General features: G+C 39.2%; 1 protein-coding gene across 1 annotated transcript in view; it reads left to right on the top strand.

Annotated features, from left to right (window-relative positions):
- Positions 1-19,696, top strand: part of LOC124777372 (nucleoside diphosphate kinase homolog 5-like) — a 47,478-nt gene extending 27,782 nt beyond the window's left edge. Inside the window, exons 2-3 of the mRNA XM_047252759.1 lie at positions 3,268-3,580; positions 19,497-19,696. Coding sequence (XP_047108715.1) covers positions 3,268-3,580; positions 19,497-19,696 — 513 coding nt within the window. The remainder of the gene's footprint in view (positions 1-3,267; positions 3,581-19,496) is intronic.
- Positions 19,697-23,443: the final 3,747 nt, after the last annotated feature.

Below are 23,443 nucleotides of genomic sequence, written 5' to 3'. Positions count from 1 at the left end.
TTTTACAGTGAAGTTTTTACAATTTTTGATCCATATCTTTTACTCTTGTTGAATGGGTGTTAGAATAACCAATTTTACACCTTAACTTTGAAAATATTATAGAGCAATGTCCAAGCAGGTAGTGGAAGTTCATTAAAAAGTATTAAGTTTGTTGTTTTGTGTGAGTCTGTAGTCTTTGTGAGTCTGTGTCTCAGTATATCAAGATTCAGTTTGCCTCTGGAACTGTGAGGCTGTATCATCTCTCTGGCAATGGACTCATTTATGTTGCTTTTGACATGAAGCAATGTTGTGTATATGCATAAATTAACAAGTTAATATTTGGAGCATGATAAAGAGAGGATGACAGTGTTTCTTAGGTGTAGCTCTGCTTATTATTCTGGTGACTTTTTTTTTTTAATTTTCAGAATTTCACTAACATAGCTGGAATGTCCCAATAGCACTCTGCCGTAGGATATGTGTGATTGAAATAGGCCAAAATATGCAACCCTCAGAGACTCACCAGTGACTACATCCATCAGTTTCCACATGAGATAGCTTACTCTTGCAATTCTCTTGCAGACATAGCTAATACATTGTTCCCAGTTTAATTTCCAGTCAATGTGAAAGCCTAACAGCTTTACTGATTTACTTTCCACAGACTCATAATTAGTTGTTGTGTTTCATCAGAACTGTATAGGACTTCATTGGAAGAAAACCAATTCATTGCTAGTTCTAATTTTTCCTGTGTTGCCATATCCAGTTTTGTCATGTCATGGTGGGTACTGAGCAGTGTTGTGTCATCTGCATAACACATTATGGAATCTGCTTCTACATGCTGCATAGTTAGGCAGAGAGTTAAGTGCAGTGATGAACAGTGGCACTCCAATTCAAACTTCCTTGAAAGAAGAGCATCTGTTTTTGACTGATACAGACTGCTTTCTGTTGCTTAGATATAAATCGATTAGATCTAAAGACGGGCTGTGTATGCCGTAATATGTCAATTTTGCAAGTATGGTGTTAAACAGTATACAGCCAAAGGCTTTGCAGAGATCACAAAGTATAATGATACTAGATCTTCATGTTCAAATGCAATTAACACCTGGTTAACAACTTCAGTGACTGTAGCAGTAGTATTTTTGTCATGTTGGAATCCAAACCGTATGTTGGAGAGAAGATAATGCCTCCCAAATAGCTATTTAGCTAGTTGTACATTAGATCCCAAAAACTTTGGAGAAAATTGGGAAAACAGAAATTGGTCAGTAGTTTTGGGGCGATGCTTATCTGTCTTTTTAAAGATTTCTATCAGTTTAGCAAGTTCGAGTGCATCAGGAAAAACTCTAGATTCTAAACAAATATTGAAGATGATATAGAGAGGTTGACAAATGAGATGTATTATTTTTTTAGTCACATAGTTGGACAACCAATAACAGTCCATTCTTCTGGGGTTTGAGGATCTTCACACAGCTTTTATAATAGTCTTGAGGGTGAGAACACTCTATTGGAAGTCATATCCCTTAGGTGGCTCAGCACCAAGAAGATCTAAAGCACAAATGTCGTTTTGTTTAATTTTGTCTTTCAGCTTCTTCACAGAGATTATAAAGTAATTGTTTACTTCTTCAGAGTCCAGTGCTACTACATCTTGTGCATAGTTTTGAGACTTTTCTTCATTAATTATCTCCCATTCTGCTTTACATTCATTGGGAGCATGTCCATATGCAAGTTTTTTGGCCGGGGTCAGTTTGTCTTTGTAGTTCTTTTTACATCATAGAAAAAGCTCTATATCAGGTGTCATCCAGCTCAGGCTCTTGTACAGTCTGAGCATATATGAGCCAGCTCATCTGTATACCATTTGAGCTGTTTCTTTTTCTGTTTATGCTTAGGATTAATTTTGGTTAATGGTTAACAATAGTACCATATTTCAGTGAGTTTTTTGATGAAAATAATCAGACGCTTCTTCCCCAGTGCTCTTCCCAGGTTGTGTGTTGTACATAAGTCCCTGATAACATCAGCTGATCTGTCAACAAATAGATTAATATATTCGTCTTTCTGGCCTCTTATCTATGTAGCATTAGACTTGATGCTGGCTGATGAGTCTGACTTAGACAACTGATCACAGCAGAATGTTAAAATTAAGGGATCATAGTCTACTAGTGCTCCACTAACAAGTCTGGCATCATACATATCTCTAGAAAAATTAACCATAATGTATGCAAGCAGGCATTATTCTGTATGGGCCTGTAGTTTGTATAATGTAAATTTAGAGGTCTTAGTATGTTAAAAAAATGTCCTTGTAACATGATCATCCTAGTTGATCATTTCAGTGTTGAAATCACCACAGGTAATGACTTTTGTCTTAGTTTTCAAAATTTTCCTCATAAGCAGTTCAAATCTTTCATCAGCAGAAGTTTGAAAGAGTGGATGGTGCAAACATGCATTCAGTTCTCTATTGAGAAGTCAGTCAGCATTCATTGCCACCATTCAAGGAGCATTTACCATACATCTTTTTTGGGAATGGGTGACACCAATCAGAGAATTAAAGATTGGTAAGGCTACTAGATTTCATTTCCCTTTTTGTAGCCATTAATGTAGAGCTATGAATAAAAAGTAGTGTGTGCAATACTAAATACTCTTTGTGGTGAATGTGGTGAGTTTGATGTAGCCATCTGATTATTGCCAAGAGCTCAAACACTACTGATTGCTGAGCTTGCTTCATTGAATACTTTTTGTTGCAGTTATACTTCAGCAGCTCTAAATTACTAATGATAGTTCCAACTTATTGATTACAGAGTTTATTTCACTGATGCTATTTGCTGTGCTATAGATGATTAAAATCATTTCAAAGATTCATTTTAAAAAATTCTTGATTCTTGAGTATAAACCATGTCAGTATGCTGTCAAACATGATATTCACATTTGTGGCTGTACCTCATCTCTTCAGTCTCCATGATATAGACTTTCCTTTTGCTAAATCAATGAAAATATTAAGCATTTCAGAATGCAATGTACTAAAGAGAAGTGATACCTACAAGCTCAAGATTTTTGATTGTTGTAGTTTCTCAAAGCCCAAAAAAATGTGGCAAACAGCTGTGGCTAAATTAATTACTAGCCATAATTATATTCTCCAGAAACTAATTTTATTCATTTGAGAAATAAGTATTGAAATCTGAAATCCTTCAATTGCCATCACATTCACTGAAATGTACTCATCTTGCTTCATCTCCTTGATTAAGTAGTAATATAATAATTATAAGATACAACATCTAATAAAACCATATTTGTTTTCTGTAGGAAAGGAAAGTGCATCTCACTCCAGAGCAGGTGAGTGAACTGTATTTTCAACATTATGGGAATCTGTACTTCCCACTACTAGTAGCACACATGTCCAGTGGCCCAGTCATTGCTCTTTGCTTAACAAAAACAAATGCTATAGAAGACTGGAAGCTTCTTATGGGTCCAAAGTGTGTTAAAGTTGCCAGAGTGGAGTACCCTAAAACACTTCGAGCAAAATTTGGAGATCCAGATGATGAAATAAGAAATGCACTTCATGGAAGTGACTCTGAAGAAATGGCTGAGAAAGAGCTACACTTCTTTTTTCCTGAATGTAAGTCCATGTGATACAAGTTTATTTAATGTCAAATGTTTCTAGTTATCGGTATAAATTCTCATTACTAAGCAGAAAGTCATGTACAGAGCTGCACAGAGAATTAGTTTATTAAAGTGAAATAATCTTAAATCCTAACACTGACATGTTTTTCTACTTTTTCTGAGAGAAATGTCAAAGAGTACATTTGCTTTGTAATTAATTTTCTATTTGTGGAAAACACCCACTGATCGAGCCATCAATGGGAAAAACTTGCATGAATAACAGCTTTCCTATTTATTTGTTGTATGACACTTGAAGACAGGTGGGAAACATCCCATGAAAGCCTACTTTCAAAGTTTCAATAACCAGAACTAAGTAAGAAATCTAGGAACATACTACCATTTTCAATGTATTGCTCTCATAAGGACTGCAAACACAAGAGTAGACCAACTAAAGCATTCACAGAGGCATTTAAATACTCATTCTTTCCACACCGTGTACACAACAGGAACTGGAAGAAGCTCTGAGTGGTACAGTGGTACAGATGCAGAGTATAGATGCAGATGTAGGACTTTCATTGATAATAAATGAATGAGCAATATATGTGTTCTGTTTGCAAGTGAAAGCAACCAAGTTCTGACAAACTGATAAATTGATAAATTATGGGTCCTAGCCATGTTATTTTACATCCAGGCACATTTCAGATAATGTGCCAGTGTTGGGTAATGTGAGTTTAATTATTAATTGCTCAAATGCTAATCTTCAGTGATTTGTTGAACATTATGACTTCACTGTGTACTTTATTTTTGGCAAAGAAAGTGTATTCTCCACTTCTTGTTAAATTTAACATGTTAGTAAAGAGAATTTTTCAGCCATAGGTGCTAGTGTAATAAGTGGGGCATCATTTTTATCACTTATAAGGGCAAACAGATATGTTTGCTGGAAGCAATATACTCAGACTATAAGTTCCAAGACAGAGACCACAAATCATTATCCAATATGATCATGACTGCTTGATGGGCAATAGCAGTACACTTGTCTAACAAGTCAGAATCTTACACTTAGTATGACATTTTTAAACCTAGTAAAATATTCTGTACAAAAATTATGGATCCCTTCTGATGGCATCTGCAACAGATACTCTGGATTAAGTCTGAGCTTATTTCAACAATTAAGTTGTCAAATGTTACCATTACTGGTTCCAACTTGCTACAAAGTCATCGTCAGATTATTTGAATATGTTACATAGGAACTCATTTCATTACACAGTAACCCATATTGTTTACCTAATAACAATATAGTTATGAAACTAATGCAATATAGTTTTGAAACTAATGACACCTATTCCACAAAGAATTAGAGCACAACAAATGGCTGTAGCCAATAAATGTTATGTGAGGCCATGATCAATCTTAAAATTACTTTGAACTTTAGAGTGTTTAACTTAGCATATTCTGATTGAATGGTAACAGATGAGTTGAGATTATACACGTTTCTTTTACCTTAGACCTGCAGTGAAGAGATCTTTGTGGATGTCCATTACATCAGAAAACCAAAGCATAAATTATCTATCCTTACGCATAAAAGGAAATGTACTGACTTATTGACTCATCATCACCCAGCCCAAACTGCAAAGGATGGAAACTTGAAATTTGGAGAGGGTGTTGATCTTATACTGAAGTACTGAAGCACAGTTTAATCCCCTAAGGGTTGAAATAGGAGATGACAGGTTTTTTGAAGTAAGGTAATTTTGAATCTAGCAATGGGGAAATTGGTATTTGGTTTCTTGATAAAAAAAAAAAAAAAAAAAAAAAATGCATTTCAGCATTTTTGGAAATTTAGCCCCCCAAGGGAGTGAAACAGCAGAGCAAAAGTTTTATGAAAATATTTCATTATGAAAGCAGAATCACTTTTTGGTCAGAAGTAGACCTACATTCAGAAACGACCATGCTTCTGTGGCCTTAATTAGCACGAAAGTTTCAGAAGGTTTTGCAATTTGTGAACTAAATCAATGAAAGATATTTAACAGTCACCACAACAAACTGGCTTTGTCAGAATTGCATATAAAAAGAAATGGATCTTTAACACATTTCATTTTTCACTGTGCTCAATATATGTTTATAAATTTATTTTGTTGTAATTATTGTGCAAACTAATAATTACTGATGACAAAATAGATATGAGACCATTTTTAAGTATGATTCTGTGACCAAAATGGTACTGAAACAGAGGATGACAGACTAAGGCTGAAATACTAATTGTTTTTTTCCAAAGCTGTTTCACAGAGGAAGACTGCACTGTAGTTCCTTCTCTAGATTGTCGCACAGATGACAGAATGGTAGATATTGAAATAGATGACAGAGGGTTAGAAAAACAATTAAAATCGCTCAAAAGAGGAAAGGCCGCTGGACCTGATGGGATACCACTTCAATTTTACACAGAGTACGCGAAGGAACTTGCCCCCCTTCTTGCAGCGGTGTACCGAAGGTCTCCAGAAGAGTGTAGCATTCCAAAAGATTGGAAAAGGGCACAGGTCATCCCCTTTTTCAAGAAGGAAAGTCGAACAGATGTGCAGAATTATAGACCTATATCTCTAATGTCAATCAGTTGTAGAATTTTGGAACACATCTTATGTTCGAGTATAATGACTTTTCTGGAGACTAGAAATCTACTCTGCAGGAATCAGCATGGGTTTGGAAAAAGACCATTGTGTGAAACCCAGCTCACACTATTCATCCATGAGACTCAGAGGGCTATAGACATGGGTTCCCAGGTAGATGCCATGTTTCTTGACTTGCGCAAGGCGTTTGATACAGTTCCCCACAGTCGTTTAATGAACAAAGTAAGAGCATATGGACTATCGGACCAATTGTGTGATTGGATTGAAGAGTTCCTAGATAACAGAATGTAGCATGTTATTCTCAATGGAGAGAAGTCTTCTGAAGCAAGAGTGATGTCAGGTGTGCTGCAGGTGAATGTCATAGGACCTTTGCTATTCACAATATATACAGGGTGTTACAAAAAAGTACGGCCAAACTTTCAGGAAACATTCCTCACACACAAATAAAGAAAAGATGTTATGTGGACATGTGTCTGGAAACGCTTAATTTCCATGTTAGAGCTCATTTTAGTTTCGTCAGTATGTACTGTACTTCCTCGATTCTCCGCCAGTTGGCCCAATTGAAGGAAGGTAATGTTGACTTTGGTGTTGTGTTGACATGCGACTCATTGCTCTACAGTACTAGCATCAAGCACATCAGTACGTAGCATCAACAGGTTAGTTTTCATCACGAACGTGGTTTTGCAGTCAGTGCAATGTTTACAAATGCGGAGTTGGCAGATGCCCATTTGATGTATGGATTAGCACGGGGCAATAGCTGTGGCACGGTAGGTTTGTATCAAGACAGATTTCCAGAACGAAGGTGTCCCGACAGGAAGACATTCGAAGCAATTGATCGGCGTCTTAGGGAGCACAGAACTTTCCAGCCTATGACTCGCGACTGGGGAAGACCTAGAAAGACGAGGACACCTGCAATGCACGAGGCAATTCTTCGTGCAGTTGACAATAACCCTAATGTCAGCATCAGAGAAGTTGCTGCTGTACAAGGTAACATTGACCACATCACTGTATGCAGAGTGCTACAGGAGAACCAGTTGTTTCCGTACCATGTACAGCATGTGCAGGCACTATCAGCAGCTGATGGGCCTCCACGGGTACACTCCTGCGAATGGTTCATCCAACAATGTGTCAATCCTCATTTCAGTGCAAATGTTCTCTTTAAGGATGAGGCTTCATTCCAATGCAATCAAACTGAAAATTTTCACAATCAACGTGTGTGGGCTGACGAGAATCTGCACGCAATTGTGCAATCACGTCATCAACACAGATTTTCTGTGAACGTTTGGGCAGGCATTGTTGGTGATGTCTTGATTGGGCCCCATGTTCTTCCACTTATGCTCAATGGAGCACGTTATCATGATTTCATATGGGATACTCTACCTGTACTGCTAGAACATGTGCCTTTACAAGTACGACACAACATGTGGTTCATGCACGATGGAGCTCCTGCACATTTCAGTCGAAGTGTTCGTACGCTTCTCAACAACAGATTCGGTGACCGATGGATTGGTAGAGGCAGACCAATTCCATGGCCTCCACGCTCTCCTGACCACAACCTTCTTGACTTTCATTTATGGGGGCATTTGAAAGCTCTTGTCTGCGCAACCCTGGTACCAAATGTAGAGACTCTTCGTGCTCGTATTGTGAATGGCTGTGATACAATATGCCATTCTCCAGGGCTGCATCAGCGCATCAGGAATTCCATGCGACGGAGGGTGGATGCATGTATCCTCACTAACGGAGGACATTTTAGATATTTTCTGTAACAAAGTGTTTGAAGTCACGCTGGTACATTCTGTTGCTATGCGTTTCCATTCCATGATTTAATGTGATTTGCAGAGAAGTAATAAAATGAGCTCTAACATGGAAAGTAAGCACTTCCAGACACATGTCCACATAACATACTTTCTTTCTTTGTGTGTGAGGAATGTTTCCTGAAAGTTTGGCCGTACCTTTTTGTAACACCCTGCATAAATGACCTTGTGGATAACATCGGAAGTTCACTGAGGCTTTTTGTGGATGGTGCTGTAGTATATCAAGAGGTTGTAACAATGGAAAATTGTACTGAAATGCAGGAGGATCTGCAACGAACTGACGCACAGTGCAGGGAATGGCAATTGAATCTCAATGTAGACAAGTTTAATGTGCTGCAAATACATAGAAAGAAAGATCTTTTATCATTTGGCTACAATATAGCAGGTCATCAACTGGAAGCAGTTAATTCCACAAATTATATGGGAGTAGGTATTAGGAGTTATTTAAAATGGAATGGCCATATAAAATTAATTGTCGGTAATGCAGATAGATGCCAGACTGAGATGCATTGGAAGAATCCTAAGGAAATGCAGTCCAAAAACAAAGGACATAGGTTACAGTACACTTGTTCGCCCACTGCTTGAATATTGCTCTCTAGTGTGGGATCTGTACCAGATAGGGTTGATAGAAGAGATAGAGAAGATCCAACGGAGAACAGTGCTCTTTGTTACAGGATCATTTAGTAATCATGAAAGCCTTACGGAGATGATAGATAAACTCCAGTGAAAGGCTCTGCAAGAGAGACGCTCAGTAGCTTGGTACGGGCTTTTGTTGGAGTTTTGAGAACATATCTTCACCAAGGAGTCAAGCAGTATATTGCTCTCTCCTACGTATATCTCGCGAAGAGACCATGAGGATAAAATCAGAGAGATTAGAGCCCACACAGAGGCATACCAACAATCTTTCTTTCCATGATCAATATGAGACTGGAGTAGAAGGGAGAACCGATAGAGGTACTCAAGGTACCCTCCGCCACACACCGTTCGGTGGATTGTGGAGTATGGATGTAGATGTAGATGTAGATTGTATGGATGTATATTCAGTAGTGAACAGGCTCTCTGACAACGAGGCATAACCAGCTATATTAAACAGTTTATCTGATTGCAATGAAGTGATGTTAAAGAAACAGTTAAGAGTAATTAATGAATTTGATGTATTTATAAATGGGTTTCTATCAATCTTTAGCAGCTGCTCTCCCAAGAAAACAGTGTGGAACTAATAACTCATTAAAGAATCCTTTGATTACAAGAAATCAAAGTACCATGTGCAACAAAAATGAAATTGTTATTATTTCACATTACAAAAAATATGGTACTGTAGTTAGTCAGTTTCGTGTTCCACAGAACTTATGCATGATGATTCGTAATGATGTGGAATGAATCTTTTAAGTGCAATTCATACATAAAGATCACAGTCTCTGGTAGTGGCTGAAAGCTCATTTCATAATAATGTAACTACATGCTGATCATTTACAAGTGTTTATTTTTTATTCCTTAAACAAAAGACAGACAAAGTTATTAATTCCTGCCCACTAACTTTTACACATTACATTGAAACAAACTCTTCTATGGAAGAGAGGGAATTATCAAAGAGAAACTTTCTCAGTTTGTTTTCAAATTTTACGTTGCTATCAGACATTTTATATTACTGGATAAGTGATCAAAAATCTTGGTTGCAGTGTGAAGGAAAGTGATCGTAGGAAAAAAATAAATAAAAAACAGAGAAGTAGTTAAGAAATGTGCTGACTTTTGTAATGAAGGAAAACAGCCAAATAATAAATGACAGAAGTCGGGTATGTAATAATCACTTCCTTGAATCAGCTCAGAAAACTGGCATGGACAGTTCAAGGAATAGAACAATAAAACATATGCAGAAAATAGTGCCTCATACATAAGGACAATTACAATTGCCTCATGTTCTGAGAAAGAAATTAAGAATGCAATTAACTCCCTCAGAACCAAAACGAGTCATGGAGTTGAAAATGTCTCAGGCAAAGTGCTAAAATCCCTTCTTCATATATATGCAATGTATTTTTTACATCCTGCGATTAGTGCATCTGATTATGAGTGCACTGAGTGTGGTTTTGTCGTGCATGTGTGTTTGAATTGGCCACCAACTGTATCAGCTTGCGCAGGCCACTGGAGGCCACCTGCGGGAGGCATGCACAGAGCAAGGTCTTCACCATGCCATCTGCCAGTGCCTCATACATGTAAGTGCAAGAGCAGTGCTGACTGACTTCTCTTGTATGTCCTTTCAGGGTGACGTTCACATTAGTGTACTGTATCTTGCTACTTGAGGATCCACAGAAGTTTGTTTTCCATTATTGTTGAGTGCTTCATGAATAAAGCCATATTTGCATTACTTGGACTGGTCTCGTGTATTATAGGTTTACTACAGTATCCACTCACATACGCAACATATAACCCCTTTACAGAAAAGATAGTAAGACAGATATTAATGATTACCAACCAGTCTCACTACTTAACTCCTCCTTGGAGGTACTGGAAAAATTTATGCATGCGAGAATCATAATACACCACTTATATTTTAAAGTATCATTCTATCATGTAGACAAGAAGCAGAAATACTTCTCTATGCTGATGATGCAAGTACTACAATCAAGCCTAGTTATCTTCACTAAGACTAATGCTGAAACAAATTATGCCATAGAGGAGTTACACAAGATACCATCAAAGACAGGCCTTCAAATATCACATAAGAAGACTCATTTAATGGACAAATTACATTAAAACATCAGAAAATCCCCAATTTAGAAAGAGCCATTAAATTCTAGAAAGCATACAGCATAATATGGAATTACTGTGATAAATAAGTAATGTCTCATAATGTGAAACTTCAGCATTAGGACACAGTTGTTTTGCATGAAGCATTATATGTTTCAGAAACTACATCTCTAGGAGGCCACTCAAAATTTTATGAAGTTGAAAAGGAAGAGTGCAAAATTCTCAGAAAAAATATGGCCTCTATTAATATAAATGGCATGTGGGTTAAAAGAAAAACTACAGACATATAGACAACAGTAGATAAGTTCACTGATGCAATATATAAAAGATTTGTGGAGTTCTATGGTTGCAGCTGCCGAATGGACAACACTAGATTAACTAAAAACCTATGTAATATAATAAATTTTATAATAGGTGAAAATTACTTGATTAGAAGCAATTATGTAGGACTTGGGAGAAATGAATGCCACACGAGATACCATTAGATTGTGTAAAGCCTTTGGAATCCTAGTTGCAAATCACACATTCACAGAGAAGGATCATGGAAAACAGTGGAAATCGAGAAACAACAAAGAGATATCATGAAGAGATTTTGGGATGACAAGAATAAAAGGAAACTGTCAGACCAAGGTAACAAGTTCACATGTGCTCTTTAATTGGGCATAATGAAGAAAGGAGAAGGAGAAGGAAAAGGAGAAGAAGAAGGAGAAATTATTTACACTGTACACCACTGAGCCATAGTTGGCACAGAAAGAAGTAAAACATTCAGCTATAAAAAATCTTTGACCACCTACTGAGAGATGTATAGTATTTAAGAATTTAGTGGATAATAAAATCAACTTCAAACAAAAACTTAAATCACATCTATGCATGTAAAAAAAAAAAAAAAAAAAAAAAAAAAAACACATTTAAATGCTAATGCAAATGGTCAGCAGTCTGTAATATTTTTCACTGAGAGGCTGTACTTCAATTGTAAAAGGGACTCATTCCATATAATGGTGAGGGGTTGCAATTACAAGTCCTGGAACATGCAAATAACTAACTAATAGACTTAAAGATAAGGCCATTCTGAACATGAAGCTTGGTCCACGACATAAGAAGCTAACTGTTATTCTTCAGCTTCTCCTGAATAATTCATAATGAAATAAATCTCAAGTGAATGGGTGGATGTCAGTGTCCAACAGGTACAATATTTCAGCAAATGACCACATTGCCATCATCAGGTGCTCTGACCAACTGGATGCCTAAGAGCTGATGCTGGGTTTATATCTCCTCCTTCCTACCTGGCATTCAGCATGAGGTCTGCACCCAGGTACGAGCATATGTCCAATGTCTCCTCCCTTCTTCCTGCCACCAAATCATTTCATCTGGGGTTCATGCCTAGGGATACATGCTGGTAGCATCTTGCTGTGGCTCTGCCTATCCCTGAGGTCAGTTCATTGTAGGATATCTCTTTCTTGTTCTTGTCCTTCTTCTTCTTCTTCTTCTTCTTACCCAGACTTATTTTGGATTTCAAGACCTTACTAAGTATGTAGCAATCAGTGGCTCCCTTGCTTAAATCTCAATAAATTTTTTAGTTACATGGTCACAGAAGTTAGACATCTGTGTCAGAACCTTCGTATGGTCATAATCTCTCCAGTGTGATTCTGGAAGGCAATGTTCTGCAGCTGCTAACCTGTTAGGCTGATGCGGCCTGATGTGCCATTGGTGTTCTCAGCAATGATCTTTGACAGTACGCTCAGTTTGGCCAGTGCAAGTCAGGCCTCACTGGCAGGCGATCTAATAGACCCTGAATTTCTATCAAATAGTGCCCGTGTTTTATATGGTGTAGAGAAGACAGTTTCCACTTTCCAAAGAATGCATCCAGTCTCCCTGGATAGTGCACCATAAAATGGAATAAATGGCAGCACTTTTCTCGGAACATTTTCCTCGTATGTTCCAGTTCTGGGTTGGGGCTCTCATTGTCAGCGAGGGTGCAAGCTCTGTGTACCAGTGTTTTGAGAATGCTGCTTCTCTGTGCCTGGTGGTGGCAGCTCTTACAATACATGCTGTGGCCCAACATGCTGTCAGCTCTTCTTTTCTTTTTACCAGGACATCCAGAAAAAGAAACACTTCAACATCTCCAGCTTCTGTTATAAGTTGATGTTCTGTTGTATGAAACTAAGATGCTTAAGAAAATCATTCCGCTGATCTCTTCCATTTGGTTTCTTAGGGCTTCCTCCTTGAAGTGTTCCACATACATGTTGGTGACAAAAGGTGAAGGTGGACTCCCCACGGCTACGCCTTCTGTCCGCTAGTAGTAACCACCATTGAAAAGAAAGTATGTCAATGTCAAGACCTGTCTGAAAAGTATGTCTCTGTCAAATTTGCAAAGGCATTCTGATGAAAAGAGACAACATTGACACACATAAGGATGTCAGAATCACCAACCCTACAGTTGTTAAGACAGCAATATCCATGAAGCTGGGAATATGACGTGGACATTTTTCAACATCAGGTACTTAGCGTGGGAATATGTTGGTATACCAGTGTTGCCAACAGGGGGGTGTAAAGGCCTTTGAAAGTCCATAAAATCTCAATGGCACAGGGGCCCACTTTCATAGATTCTTGAAAACTTCATCAGGAAAGGCAGATTCTTTGAGAAATGCCATGATCTTCCTCTCAGCTCTCTAGATAGCATTAGTGTTCATAGAAATGTTTGGTTTCATAAGTTTAGTTCACAGAAGAGCATGACAGTCACGTGAAGTAGTTCTTCAGCTTCTTCATGTGATACTCATGCTGCTGCCTGTTCCACTGTGCTGATAATGTCAGTGATAGGTGCGAATTTAGTAGTTGATACAAAATTGAGTCCTTTCTTAGGGAATGAAACCATGACCCCTATCTAGTAGCTTGGCCATGAAACTTATGATGGCCTTTCAGGCAGCATCAAGAGGTATTCTTTCTGATACACACTCAGGTTTTGATGTTTGATGTCTAGTTACCTTCCTTCATATGGATTCTTCTGTGTCCCAGGTGACACCATCACTCTATTCCCATGTCCAGGAACTGAACTGGTCGGCCAGCTGTAGATGTTATTTCAGTGGCCCTGTAATGGTCAAATCCAGGCACCAGAGAGTAAGGCATGTTGTTGTTGTTGTTGTGGTCTTCAGTCCTGAGACTGGTTTGATGCAGCTCTCCATGCTACTCTATCCTGTGCAAGCTTCTTCATCTCTCAGTACCTACTGCAACCTACATCCTTCTGAATCTGCTTAGTGTATTCATCTCTTGGTCTCCCTCTATGATTTTTACCTTCCACGCTGCCCTCCAATACTAAATTGGTGATCCCTTGATGCCTCAGAACATGTCCTACCAACCGATCCCTTCTTCTAGTCAAGTTGTGCCACAAACCTCTCTTCTCTCCAATCCTATTCAATACCTCCTCATTAGTTATGTGACCTACCCATCTAATCTTCAGCATTCTTCTGTAGCACCACATTTCAAAAGCTTCTATTCTCTTCTTGTCCAAACTATTTATCGTCCATGTTTCACTTCCATACATGGCTACACTCCATACAAATACTCTCAGAAACGACTTTCTGACACTTAAATCTATACTCGATGTTAATAAATTTCTCTTCTTCAGAAACGCTTTCCTTGCCATTGCCAGTCTACATTTTATATCCTCTCTACTTCGACCATCATCAGTTATTTTGCTCCCCAAATAGCAAAACTCCTTTACTACTTGAAGTTTCTCATTTGCTAATCTAATTCCCTCAGCATCACCCAATTTAATTCGACTACATTCCATTATCCTCATTTTGCTTTTGTTGATGTTCATCTTATATCCTTCTTTCAAAACACTATCCATTCCGTTCAACTGCTCTTTCAAGTACCTTTGCTGTCTCTGACAGAATTACAATGTCATCGGCAAACCTCAAAGTTTTTACTTCTTCTCCATGAATTTTAATACCTACTCCGAATTTTTCTTTTGTTTCCTTCACTGCTTGCTCAATATAAAGATTGAATAACATCGGGGATAGGCTACAACCCTGTCTCACTCCCTTCCCAACCACTGCTTCACTTTCATGTCCCTCGACTCTTATAACTGCCATCTAGTTTCTCTACAAATTGTAAATAGCCTTTCACTCCCTGTATTTTACCCCTGCCATCTTCAGAATTTGAAAGAGAGTATTACAGTCAACATTGTCAAACACTTTCTCTAAGTCTGCAAATGCTAGAAATGTAGATTTGCCTTTCCTTAATCTAGCTTCTAAGATAAGTCGTAGGGTCAATATTGCCTCACGTGTTCCAATATTTCTACAGAATCCAAACTGATCTTCCCCAAGGTTGGCTTCTACTAGTTTTTCCATTCGTCTGTAAAGAATTCGCATTAGTATTTTGCAGCTGTGGCTTATTAAACTGATTGTTCGGTAATTTTCACATCTGTCAACACCTGCTTTCTTTGGGATTGGAATTATTATATTCTTCTTGAAGTCTGAGGGTATTTCGCCCATCTCATACGTCTTGCTCACCAGATGCTAGAGTTTTGTCAGGACTGGCTCTCCCAAGACCGTCAATAGTTCTAATGCAAAGTTGTCTACTCCCGGGGCCTTGTTTCGACTCAGAACTTTCAGTGCTCTGTCAAACTCTTCATGCAGTATCATATTTCCCATTTCATCTTCATCTACATCCTCTTCCATTTCCATGATATTGTCCTCAAGTTCATCGCCCTTGTATAGACCCTCTATATACTCCTTCCACCTTTCTGCTTTCCCTTCTTTGCTTAGAACTGGGTTGCCATCTGAGCTCTTGATATTCATACAAGTGGTTCTCTTCTCTCCAAAGGTCTCTTTAATTTTCCTGTGGGCAGTATCTATCTTACCCCTAGTGAGATAAGGCTCTACATCCTTACATTTGTCCTCTAGCCATCCCTGCTTAGCCATTTTGCACTTCCTGTCGATCTCATTTTTGAGACGTTTGTATTCCTTTTTGCCTGCTTCATTTACTGCATTTTTGTATTTTCTCCTTTCATCAATTAAATTCTATATTTCTTCTGTTACCCAAGGATTTCTATTAGCCCTCGCCTTTTTACCTACTTGATCGTCTGCTGCCTTCACTACTTCATCTCTCAGAGCTACCCATTCTTCTTCTACTGTATTTCTTTCCCCCATTCCTGTCAATTGTTCCCTTATGCTCTCCCTGAAACTCTCTACAACCTCTGGTTCTTTCAGTTTATCCAGGTCCCATCTCCTTAGATTCCCACCTTTTTGCAGTTTCTTCAGTTTCAGTCTGCAGTTCATAACCAATAGATTGTGGTCAGAATCCACATCTGCCCCTGGAAATGTCTTACAATTTAATACCTGGTTCCTAAATCTCTGTCTTACCATTATATAATCTATCTGAAACCTGTCAGTATCTCCAGGGTTCTTCCATGTATACAACCTTCTTTCATGATTCTTGAACCAAGTGTTAGCTATGCATAAAACAGCTAAGACTGTGGATCATAAAGTCCTCAGATCAATGTATTATGGACTTGTCTTCCCACATTTGTCTTATTCAGTTCATATATTGGGAAATGCACAAGCTGGCTACCTAAAAAGAATATTCACAATTCAGAAAAGGGCAGTGAGATGCACTGCAAAAATACCACCAAGACAGACCTGTAGGCAAGCTTTTGTACACTATAATATTATGACAGTATATTCACTGTATATATACCAAAGCATAATGGTGGTAAGGTCAAGTGATAAACACCTCCTAAATAAAGATGTACACAAACACGGTACAAGAGGAAATGAAAATTACTACATGATAAAGAGAAATCTAAAACTGTCTATGACTGCCCCAGAAGAAGCAGGCAAGAGGTTTTTTAATAAACTCCCCAAAATCGTTAAAAAAGAAACAGATCTAAAATGTTTTAAAAATCATTTGAAACTATATCTCACAGAGAAATGTATATACAATTTGAGTGAATACTAAGATGGTGTTTAAATACATCATTACTGAAATGTACTTGTAAAAATTATTATTTCTGTATGTTTTTTTTTTATTTGTGTGTACATATAATGTGAAACATTGTATGATTATGGACTATTTCTGTTTAATCATTTGTTTCATTTATATATATATTGAAATCAAGTTTGATGTTAATAGGATATTGTATGACACACCCAATACTCTCAGCTGGATTTTCAGCTGGAGTCCATGGGCAAAGAATAAATAAATAAATAAATGATTAAGTTGTGCTCTGTGCAAAATTCTACCAAGCGGCTTCCTCTCTCATTTATTAGCCCCAAGCCATATTCACCTACTACATTTCCTTCTCTCCCTTTTCCTACTACCGAATTCCAGTCACCCATCACTATTAAATTTTCGTCTCCCTTCACTATCTGAATAATTTCTTTGATTTCATCATACATTTCTTCAATTTCTTTGTCATCTGCAGAGCTAGTTGGCATATAAACTTGTACTACTGTAGTAGGTGTGGGCTTCGTGTCTATCTTGGCCACAATAATGCGTTCACTATGCTGTTTGTAGTAGCTTACCCTCACTCCTATTTTCCTATTCATTATTAAAGCTACTCCTGCATTACCACTATTTGATTTTGTATTTACGATCCTGTATTCGCCTGACCAAAAGTCTTGTTCCTCCTGCCACCGAACTTCACTAATTCCCACTATATCTAACTTTAACCTATTCATTTCCCTTTTTAAATTTTCTAACCTACTTGCCCGATTAAGGGATCTGACATTCCATGCTCCGATCCGTAGAACACCAGTTTTCTTTCTCCTGAGAACGACATCCTCCTGAGTAGTCCCTGCCCAGAGATCCGAATGGGGGGCTATTTTACCTCCGGAATATTTTACCCAAGAGGACGCCATCATCATTTAACCATACAGTAAAGCTGCATGCCCTCAGGAAAAATGACGGCTGTAGTTTCCCCTTGCTTTCAGCCGTTCGGAGTACCAGCATAGCAAGGCCGTTTTGGTTAGTTACAAGGCCAGATCAGTCAATCATCCAGACTGTTGCCCCTGCAACTACTGAAAAGGCTGCTGCCCCTCTTCCTGAAGAGTGAGGCATACTCAAGGCATACTCTCTCCTGTAACATGGCTACGCTAGCACATTTCTGCATTCTTCTAGCTGCCACCAAGTTGATGTGATGCATTACCTTGTCAAATTTCATAGCATCTTATAATGAGTCCAAAAGAAGTCAGCAGATGGCTTTTCCAGTGGTGCAGCTCATCAAATCTTTTCATGCTGTGATACATCTTCTCCCTGTAGGGGTACGTGATGTGTTTCTTCAGTTTCTCCTGGCATAATTAGTTAAGAAATAGTTCATGGTTGATTGGCTGGAAGTCCGTGTCCATTGGGAACAATATTTTGGCAAATGACCACATTACCATCATAAAGTGCACCGATGAACTGAATTCCTAGGAATTGGCACCAGAATTATATCTCCTCTCTCCTACCTGGCATTCTGTATGAGGCCCATGCCTGGTGCCAGTTCCTAGTCATTTAATTTTTTGGCATATTTGATGACGGCAATGTGGTCATTTGTCAAAATACTGTGTCCATTGACACAGAGATCCAGCCATTCACCCATGATCTATTTTGTCAAGAAGCTTGCTAATATTCTAGAAACAGAAGTGTTATTACTTGTTGGAACAGATCATGAATGACAAACAAAACTTAAGCAGGATGTCACTGATCAACCTATTATGAAAATATAAATGTTTGTTATGAGGATATAAATTATCAACTGTAGAATAATGCTTCATCTCATTAACTACAAACAAACAACACTGCTAATTTTTTGTAGTGTCTCCTGTACCCATATAAGATGATTAATAAGTGTATAAATCACTATTTACTATTCACAGTACTCCAGAGAAGAATTTCTCATTGTTTAATATCAGAAAGAGAGAGAGAGAGAGAGAGAGATAAGAGAGAGAGAGAGAGAGAGAGAGACTGAAAAATTGTTAAGTATAAATCACTGCAAGCAATAAAATAAAGTAAAATAAAAATAAAGGTAGCTTATTGTTTAAAATAAAATAATATAACTGGCCAGCACATTGCCATACTTTTCAATCAGAAAATATATTACATAAAACAATGCAAATTAAGCTATAAGCTGATTTCCTCTAAACATATTCTGTAACTTATTAGTGAATGGAAATATGCAACTTAGATTCTGTGTTTTTAATACCTATAGAAGTAATATACATACTGAAATTCTTAATAAGTTTCTGCAACTATTGATGCTTTAGTACTGACTCTACTTTCCATTGACTGCAAAGACAATATGGGTTTTCTGCCTACTGAGTGTAGGGTGTGGTTGTAATATAAGTTACTTTAGGTACTTCTGGGTTAGTATTATATATATTACATAACAATCAGTATACAGTTAATACTGATAATTTTGGTCTAAGATATTGTGCTGATAGAAAGTTAAATAATACAGAGTATTACCAAAAGTAAATTGCATTTATATTCAAACAACTTTTACAAGATTATGGTATATAGACTACTGTCTGCATATAGATGATTGATATGTATGACTGTGCATTTAAGTGATCATCAAAAACATAGACTTTATCAACCTTAGAAAACTCAGATGTAAATTTAATAGTGTTGTTAATATTTGACATGTGCCACATCATTACAAAGTGTTGTATTCATGATCTATGGAAAAAGTATTAATCTAATCTAATCTCTAATCTAATGCACATGTTTACATACTTACCATATACTTATTCCAGTTGCTTCCTCTTTACAGTGATGTTGGAATCTACACTGAAAGGACACCATCCAACATTCTACTTGGCAGAAAAAGTAAACCCTACTTTGGTTGAAGGATTGACTGCTGTTTGCAAAGTGAAACCTGTAGATCCTGTGATATGGCTTGCAGATTGGCTGCTCACACATAATCCCAACAGACCCAAAACAAATGAAATCTTGTCTAACTTACCAACATAAACCACAATGTAATTTAATAAATATCTTCTTGCAATCTAAAACAAGACGTAAGAAAATTTTTTTTCTGCGAATGTGATGTGAAGGATAACAATATAGCAAATGCATCAGCTCTGTTCTGTAATCAATAAAATAATAATTACACAAGATAGTTCACAATACATAGTGTTAGGTGCTGTTTTACTTACAAGTCAAAACTTATAGCAGCAAAGCATGCTGACCACTGAGCTATGGAGACAATCTGCTGTTTTACTTGAGTACAATCCAAATCTGGATGAAAAGTCTTCATAGACAATAATGGAGGCTTTAGAAGCAATTAACAGAAACTGATATGGCTTTTTATGGTAATGGAATGTTCTGGGTGGGAGCCAAGTAACCTAATGGGTACAGAGGACCAGTCAACATGTAGTGGCAAAGTGTTAGATGTCAGCAGTGTATTTTTCAACATTCAGATTCACTGAGGAGATATTCAACATATGAAAACCATACAGTGCCAAGTTTATACATGATTAGATCAACAGCACAGCTTTAAACAAGCATGGACCATCTTATTAGTAAACACAGGATAGCATGATAATCATTGAAACAGGGATACATGTGACTAACATTACAAAAATGGCAGTAATCCATTCATGGTTAGCCATTCATCTCAACCTTTGGTCACAAAGACATAGTTTGTGCTGTGGACATCCATTCCATGGTGCACGCTGTGACAAATGTGGAGGAATGATCACATAAGACTGGACAACCACCACTGTAATTTCTGTACTAACTGGCACATTTTTTGAGAGACAGCAGTGTACCTACATTTCTCCCCTCTTTTAAGAACTCACCGCCACTGATGTAATGGTCATAACTGCGGTGATAACTTCAGCCATCTTCAGAGAATTTGTGACTGTTAATGACACCTGAAAGCCCACAGAACTCAGTTTCCACAATTAGTGTGATAGTGACACTTCCTGTATACAGTGACCACCCATGGTTTCAGATGGGTCATTAACCCTCTCTGCCCCCTCCCCTACTCTCTCCTTCCCACTACCCCATCCTATAGGATATGCCAATTTTGTGACAGCTAAATGGAATAGAAGGCTTTGTGAGCTATAGCAATAGCATATTCCCAGAATACTGAAGTGAGCAACACGGGGTTCTTTGCTGCTTTCAGAACTGTTGTACTGTCGGCCAGCCTACTGCCGAGCCCCTGCACTAGGTCCAACCTGTAGGCAATGGTGACAGTAACTGAACACACATGGCTATGCAAAACACATTTATTCACACCAATATAATACCCAAAAAGTTATTATAAATAAACTGGAAATGCCTGTATCAGCAATCACATGAGCATGGCAAACGGCTTGATCACTGATCATAGAGGGAATACATTCCTCAGGGATTGAGTATGCAGACCAGACTCATGGAGATGGGAGACAATGGATGCTTGTCTAGATGAGCATGCAAATGTTCTCTTGTCTTGTGGATGCCACTTAACTTGTGGCCATGAGAAACATGGCAAACGAGTGGCAGCTGTCCGATTTGTATCTGCAACAGTGGGGAACGCATAATGCTCAACCCACGTGAACTGTGGCTGGTGAGATCGCAGAATGATGCAGATGTCCACTGAGTAACAGTGGATAGCTCACACTGGTCTGTCTCTTTGTGTTCTGCATGCCTCTCAGCATAGCATTGTTGCTGGGCTTTGGCCTAATGGTACTTTTGTGCGGGGTCATGCATGGATGAATGTCAGCCTGTTGACTGTGTTATCTGAATTTGCTGTACAGCTGTCAGAGGCTGCCAAACAGATCATCCCTTGGGGATGTTTGTGATTCAAGCGTTTGTGATGACAGCGGAAGTGTGGTTGCGGCGATGCATGACATCAATGTGAGCATGAAGACAGTGGTGTGTGTCATCATGAGCAGCTTGTGGGGCACATGTGGGTGCATTCCCACATGGCCTGCTAGAACAGCAGTGCCCGGCAGCACTGTGCAGGAACTGTCTGTAGTAATGAGTGGCTTCAGACCAAGTGTACAGATGTTGGCCCGGGAACACTGACACACAATCAAACTCTGATTAACTGCTACAAAGGATAAGAAATGAAGTGTTGGTGAAGATATATTGTTCATAACACTGAGTTCATATGCAAATAAATGAGGCTCATTAACTGTGGGAAAAACTAAACAAAATGTTCGTGGAGACTCACTGTAAACACTTCGTGGAAACATGACGTGGAACTCAATCCAGTCCTGGCACTCACAGCAGCAAAGACTATGGAGAGTTTAACACTTGTGAATACAGTGTTTCTGGGGCTAGAGCACAGCTTCCAGAGCTGCGGCAGACATACCTGGTGGTGAGTGAGGTGCTGTCTGGAGCTCGACGGGTCATGACGCAGGAACGAGCTTGAAAGTCAATTCAGCCTCAGCGCCAGATGTGATGGAGGTGCAGAGATGCAACAGCAATTCCAGGAGTTGCAGTGGGCAAACAGCCGGTGAGATGGGTAGCAGTGTTCGGAGCTTGATTGCAGATTTTTTGTCAGCTGGTGAGGTGACCAGCCAAGGACAGGGTCTCAATGGCTGGCGGCATGCAGTGTGCGTGTGGGTTGCTGTGTGCAACATGACATCATTATGACATGGCACTGGTATTTGAAGTGAACAACACAGCTCGCATGCATTACATAATCCACTGGCCACTGTGGTGGGGCTGGCCAGTGCACTTGTGTGGGTTGCAGTCTGGGCAGCTGTCTGGGTGGGGGTGGGGTGGGGGGGGTGGGGGGGAGGGGTGGGGGGGGGGGGTGCAGAGCAAGCTGGGGTGTATGTGGCTGCTTGGTGACAGCTGGTGGTGCACAAGAGTCAGCAGAAAGTGCTGGAGTGGGCTCTGCTTGCCGGTTGCTTGCGGAGTATCGTCCGTTACCAAGCCCTCCACAGGGTCAAAGAAGTGCACGGTGGTGGGCTCTGTCAAGACATATGCCAGTCTGATCCTGTTGATCAGACCTACCATTACACTCAGTCCCCAACATCTTCCCACCGCGGGTTATCATGTGTGCAGTCCCGAGTAGGGCAGCCGAAATGGCTGTAGGTCTACATGGACAAAGGCTTTGCTGGTACCATGCCATGTCGGTGCATGTGGTCAGAGGCCAGTCATGTGACTGCGTGGGTGTTCTGCTAGTAGCAGGGCTGAGGCATTGTGTGGCAGCAGTACTTCCTCCATGAATTCTCCACAAATGGAGAGTGACTGATCCTAGACGAGGTCTGCAGGTGAGATACTGATCTCTTCCTTCAGTGTCACTCATTGGTCAAGTAGTATGAGCGGTAGTGCTTCCATCCAAGTGGGGAGGCTTTGAGCATCCGATGAAACCACTTGTCCATGTCATTAGATGTCAGGTGGTAGCATGTTGTGCAGTGTAGCCACACTCCACACAGTTGGGTGATGTATTTTAAGAGCACACAGACAAACTGACAGCTGTGGTCCTTAGTTATATTGCTCAAGCAGCCAAAGTGCGCAACCCAGGTGTCAACAAAGGCAGTAGCAACCATCTTGTTGGTGGCATCCACTACAGGAAGTGCCTCCAGCCAGCAGGTGAAACAGTCCACCATTGTAAGGAGGTAGCGCTTACCTTGGGATGGAGGAAAAATGGAAATGAGCATATGGCATCGTTGGCCGGGAGGCCCCATTGGGGGAAGTTCAGCTGACAAGTGCAAGTCTCATTTCGTTCGATGCCACATTGGGCGACTTGTGCACCAATGATGAGGATGAAATGAT

This window comes from Schistocerca piceifrons, chromosome 1 (assembly GCF_021461385.2).
Source record: "Schistocerca piceifrons isolate TAMUIC-IGC-003096 chromosome 1, iqSchPice1.1, whole genome shotgun sequence".
Taxonomy (NCBI): domain Eukaryota; kingdom Metazoa; phylum Arthropoda; class Insecta; order Orthoptera; family Acrididae; genus Schistocerca; species Schistocerca piceifrons.
Note: the sequence above shows the minus strand (reverse complement) of the source record. Positions and strands in the feature narration are given on the sequence as shown.